Source organism: Aptenodytes forsteri, unplaced genomic scaffold (assembly GCF_000699145.1).
Source record: "Aptenodytes forsteri isolate BGI_AS27 unplaced genomic scaffold, ASM69914v1 Scaffold317, whole genome shotgun sequence".
NCBI lineage: Eukaryota > Metazoa > Chordata > Aves > Sphenisciformes > Spheniscidae > Aptenodytes > Aptenodytes forsteri.
The window spans coordinates 78,093-84,092 of NW_008794415.1; the positions used below are offsets into that span (position 1 = coordinate 78,093).

The 6,000-nt window shown below is 40.5% G+C and overlaps 1 protein-coding gene across 1 annotated transcript in view; it reads left to right on the forward strand.

Moving 5' to 3' along the window:
- SYNPO2 (synaptopodin 2) overlaps positions 1 to 4,209 on the forward strand; it is a 78,678-nt gene extending 74,469 nt beyond the window's left edge. The window contains exon 4 of the mRNA XM_009289366.2: positions 19 to 4,209. Coding sequence (XP_009287641.1) covers positions 19 to 2,231 — 2,213 coding nt within the window. The 3' untranslated portion in view covers positions 2,232 to 4,209. The remainder of the gene's footprint in view (positions 1 to 18) is intronic.
- Positions 4,210 to 6,000: the final 1,791 nt, after the last annotated feature.

Here is a 6,000-nt window from a genome sequence, read left to right on the forward strand (position 1 = left end):
CTTCAATTCTTTCCACAGGGCTCCGGCGAAGTGAGAGTCTGTCAGAGAAGCAAGTCAAAGAAGCCAAATCTAAATGTAAAAGTATTGCATTGCTGCTGACAGCAGCTCCCAATCCCAATTCCAAGGGGGTGTTGATGTTCAAGAAGCGTCGTCAAAGGGCGAGGAAATATACTTTAGTTAGCTACGGTACTGGGGAGTTAGAACGTGACGAAGACGAGGGTGAAGAAGGTGAAGGTGAAGAGGGGGACAAAGAAAACACTTTTGAAGTGAGTTTGCTTGCAACAAGCGAGTCAGAAATAGATGAAGATTTCTTCTCTGACATTGACAACGACGGTAAGATCGTGACATTTGACTGGGACAGTGGTCTACTTGAGGTTGAAAAGAAGACAAAAAGTGGAGACGAGATGCAGACACTTCCAGAGAGCACAGGTAAAGGGGCCCTCATGTTTGCCAAGAGACGGCAGAGGATGGACCAGATTACAGCTGAGCAAGAGGAGATGAAGGCACGCACAGTGCATACAGAGCAACGAAGGGAAGCCACCATGTCAGAGAACTTCCAGAAAGTAAGCTCTTCAGTCTATCAAACAAAAGAGGAAGAAATGTCAAGACAGCAGACCTGTGTGAGCAAAAGCTACATAGACATGAGCCAGAATCATAGCAAAATGGTACAACAAAATGGCTTTGGCTTAGCACCAGACACAAACCTCTCTTTTCAGTCCTCTGAAGCTCAAAAAGCAGCATCTTTGAATAAAACAGCTAAACCCTTCCCTTCTGGGGTTCAAAACCGAGCAGCTGCACCATTTTCACCCACAAGAAATGTCACTAGTCCTCTTTCAGATATACCAGCACCACCTCCTTACTGCTCTGTTAGCCCACCACCTGAGGCTTTATACAGACCTGTTTCAGCTCCTGTAGCCAGCAGAGCTGCCCCAACTGTGTGGTCACCCACTGAGCCAACAGAACACATAGCATCCAGAGATGAAAGGATTGCGGTGCCAGCCAAAAGAACTGGGATACTGCAAGAGGCAAAGAGAAGAAGCACTTCAAAACCTATGTTCACTTTCAAAGAAACACCCAAAGTAAGTCCTAATCCTGCCCTGTTGTCCCTTGTACACAATGCAGAGGGCAAAAAAGGTACTGGAGCTGGTTTTGAGTCAGGACCTGAAGAAGACTACCTCAGTTTGGGAGCAGAAGCTTGCAATTTCATGCAGACTCAAGCATCTAAACAAAAGGCCCCTCCTCCTGTTGCTCCAAAGCCTTCACTCAAGGTCTCTCCTACTGCTGGTACTCCAGTTTCACCAGTTTGGTCACCTCCAGCTGTGGCTTCTAACAAGGCTCCTTCTTTCCCAGCACCAGCCTCACCTCAGGCAGCATATCCTGCACCACTCAAATCTCCACAGTATCCTCATTCTCCTGCCCATCCCCCAAGTACTCTCAACCTAGCTGGTCCTTTCAAAGGGCCTCAGGCAACCCTAGCGAGTCCAAACCATACACCCAAGACAACACCAGTCACACCAAGTGCTGGAGGAACAAAGCCACCCTTTGAGATGCCACCAGCTATGAGTGGAAAAGGAGCACAGTTATTTGCCAGAAGGCACTCTCGAATGGAGAAGTATGTGGTAGATTCAGAGACTGTGCAGGCAAACATGGCACGAGCCTCATCTCCAACTCCATCTTTACCAGCTTCTTGGAAATATTCATCTAATGTCCGAGCACCTCCACCTGTTGCTTATAATCCCATCCACTGCCCATCTTATCCTCCTGCTGCTACCAAGTCCTCCTCTAAGTCCACTGCTGCTACCAAAACTACAAAAAGAAAACCTAAGAAAAGTCTCAATGCTTTGGATATTATGAAACATCAACCTTATCAACTCGATGCATCTTTATTTACTTTTCAACCTCCTAGCACTAAGGAAAGCCTTGCTATTAAGCAGACATCGAAGCTGTCCACTTCAAAGCAAGCTCTACCTTTAAGACCACCTAGCGCTGGCTCTCCTACTAACGTCCGGGCATCTTCAGTGTACTCTGTGCCAGCCTACAGTTCACAACCTTCGTTCCAGTCAAATGCCTCTATCCCAGTAAATGAATCATATTCACCTACAGGTTACTCTGCATTTTCTAAGCCAGAAACTACCACATCCTCTTTGTTTACTGCTCCGAGGCCAAAATTTTCAGCAAAGAAAGCTGGCGTCACTGCACAGGTGTGGAAGCCATCAATTATTGAAGAGTAAACCTTGTAGCTGAAACTTAGTGTCCATTTTGCTTGCAATCAATTGTTTGCAGTGGTAACCTGGCACACAAACAGTGCCAATAGTATTCCTTAGCTTACTTAATAACGTCAGATGTATCACCTCAAATCTGGGTCCAAAATATTTGAGCTTTTTTAAGGAATCAAAATAGATACAAATTTTAGCACGTTTATGCACATTATCAGATGCTTTATACACATAACATCCTGAAATGAATAGATACCATTGTATTAAGTAAGCAGGACACTAAGTTTTTGCTTTAGGACTACTACAACAGAAACACAGTAAGCAATATTCCTGGTATGTCAAATGAATAGAGAAGAGCTTTCTTTCTGCCCCCCGCGCCAACTATGTCCTAATGACCTAGGGATTTGAGGACTTTTTGTTTTTTAAAAGACATGCCTTATTAAATGATATTAATAGTAATATGTATTACTAACATAGCATAAAATAGATACAGTATTAGACTCTGACTGATCACTAGCAGAATACAACTGGATAGACCTTTGGCCTGCACAGAGCCCCGCTGAATTCAGACAGAATCTGTCCCGGCTCAAAGGTCCTTCCACAGGAATCTGGTTGATCGGCCAGGGGCTTAGTTTGTAAGCTATGTGGATCAGCTGTGATCCAAAATCATGAATTGCCTCTGTGATTTCACAGAGAATGTCCTGTAAGAGATGCTGGAGTGTTCTGAAGACTGAAAGAGGTGGAAAGACAGCTGGAAAAATTGTTAAAGATTTCCCATTTTGGGGAAATTTGACATCCCAAGTGCAGACATATTTTTAGCCAAAGTTTGCCTTGAATCCAGCAAGTAAGATAGAAGCCAGTAAATCCAAATTATTGAACAGTCAGAGAGATGAGCTGGGTTTTCCAGCTGCAATGTAATGCAATAGTTTCTTGTGAAAGCACAGTGATTCAGAACTGAAGGGATACATATATTCAGGAGTACTGATTCTTGCAACCAGAGTAGTTTATGTCACAGAAATTAGCACTTAACAGTAAATCATAAATATGACCATGTCTTCCTATTGGTCTCTCATACACATTTTATTATTTTCACTTGGGGCTTTACAGTGCTTCTTCCCACTTTAAATCTTTTTACTCTGGTCTTATACTTTCACCTTTTACTTGTCGTATTGGGGACTAAGTATTGAAATACTGCTACTGTAGAAAACTCTTAGGAGTCTGTGGTCTTGAAACCTACTGTATAATACTGCAGAGAATACACAGTCTTGCTGAAATTAAGGAGCTATCTTTGAATAGTTTAGCATGTTTCTCAGTAAGCAGTCCTGTTAACATCAGTGGTGCTAGGTCTGAAACAAGGTGTTGTTTCACACAACTAAGGGTATCAAAATCCACCCCAAGTGTGAAGCTAAAGATTAAAGCATCAGTCTGTGAATAAAGGTGGCAGAATCTGTTGATATATTTGTTTAAACTACCATCCAGCTAGCTACAGACCAGGTTATGGCTCTTTTATATCATAGGGGGTTTAGTAGAACCATCTATCTTGATGAAGAAAACATTCCCCAGTATGAACAAAATCTCCTTATTTTGGTCCCATGATGGTAACTCAAACTGCAAAATTGAGAAGAATGCATTTGGTTGTACATGCAGAAAGCAGACTGGAATCAAAGTCTAATCAAGCCAATAAAAATCTATCCTTTGAATTTTGGACCTCCAAAATCTTACTCTCCCCTTTAAATTTTGGATTGGGATACTGACTGCATTAGAAGAAAATAGCCAAGTGATCCCTCTCCCTCTTAAAATTCAGGAGAATGGTGGGAAATTTTGGAAAAAAAAAAAAAAAAAGTTTGGAAAACTCAAGAAAGAATTACACCGCATTTACCTGGAAATAGAAAGTAGCAATATTTTAATCCTTTGGAGATGTCCCTTCTATCTGTTTTCCACTGTCAATATCTGTATTTTTCTTCTATCATTAAACTTGTCCCTTTCCTCTCTGCCTGTTTGGGGTTTTTTTCTTTGGTTTGGTTGCTATTTTTTTCTTTCACTTACATGTAGAGACTGACAGTAGGGGAAATCTATTTTCTATGCTATCCTGTTAATATGAAATCTCCTTCCTCCCCTCCACTTCCCTCCCCTTCCCTTTCCCCTTCCCCTTCTCTTTCCTTCCTCCTTCCTTCCCCTCTACTAAAAGTTTTATCTGAAGTTACATATACTATTTTAGGTAGAAGTTTAAGATACTAGTATCTGCTTGAATAAAGATACCCTACCAAAGACAAGTAGTGCTGCTAGAGAGATACACAGAAATCCAATCATCAGCCTCATACTGCCTTACATGTTTTTCCTTACAGTCACCTCCTGTAAAATACATCTGTAAGTTATAATCACACTTCTGTACTTGTTCACCCTACCATCCCAAGAATATTTCCTTCATGAGGAGATTTTTAGCAGTTTTGTACTTCCACCACAAGTGTGGATGTTGATGCATGTGGCTACTGGCTTACACAGCACGGCCACCAGTTCATATCAGGCTCAGGTCAGTAAGTTTTGGAATGCATCACCAGCTACTGAGCATCCTGTGTGAAATATGTGGATTACTGAAATCTAACTTCTAGGTTTATATATGCCTACATGGCATACCACTTTCCAAGTAAGAAATAATAAGCATTATTATTCTAATTATCAGCAGAAGAAACAAGAGGTAAAGCTAGGATATATTCTCATCCAAAGGAAATCAGCTCTCCAGAAAGACAGAAGTCAAGTTAATAGGAGCTAGAGGAGAGCTGTGGACTGAAACAGCACATTTCAGTTTCCCAAGTCATCTGTCTAGAACTAAGTTCACCTGAAAGACAGAAATGCATAATTGCCATCTTTAAAATCATTTTGCTATTTCTTCCATTTTCAGCACAACCCAAAAGTTCACTTAGGAAGTCAACTAAATCATATGCAAGTTTACAGCAACAAGCAAAAAGTCAGCTTCTGTGATAGCAATATAAAATATAGCTATCAGCCTATCTTCTCTTTACTTTGTCCAAAAGAAAAGGAAGCGCACCTATGCTGAAAATTTGGATTTTGATCACATTTGGATCTTTTGCTGTTATTCAAATACAAGTATTTCATATGGCCTATAGCAATGACAGAAGGATTTTTTAAAGCACCAATAAGATTCAAAAGCAAAAGCCCCAGTGACACTAGTCCTCTTAACTCAGCTAAGATCTTTTGAAAATCCCATTCAAAGTCCAACTCTGAATTCCATTTCATATACACACATCATTCTACATGCATAGTGCTTGGATCCAATTTGGCTTCAAGACTCTTTACTAATCAGGTAAGTCTGTAATTCTTATTAATATTTCAGAGAACTAGCCTACTTAAAGTAACAGTTTTATCCAAAATGTAATCTCTTGTGAAGCAGATATTTAGAGGGAAGTTGAGCTGTTCATTGTCATGGGTCCAAATTAAAAGCTAATGATGATGTCAAACATAGCTGAAATGTCAAGAAAATGAACGGTTTGTGTAGAGAGGAGCCATCTGAAATTTCACTTTGAAAGGGCAGTGAGCTTTTCTAAATGTTTTTCTGAAAAAGCAATTAGTGTTATTTTAATATAATATGACAAGGCTACCAAGATGCAGTTGTTATGTTTAGTATGTAAGCATATTTAACAGTGACTTTTAGGCCACCCCTAATAACAATACTTCCAGTATGTTCACATTAAAAGAGGAATTTAAGTGTTTTATGTTGGTTTTAGCACATTTAATTATAGCACGTACTGGAGGTATTCTACTGAAC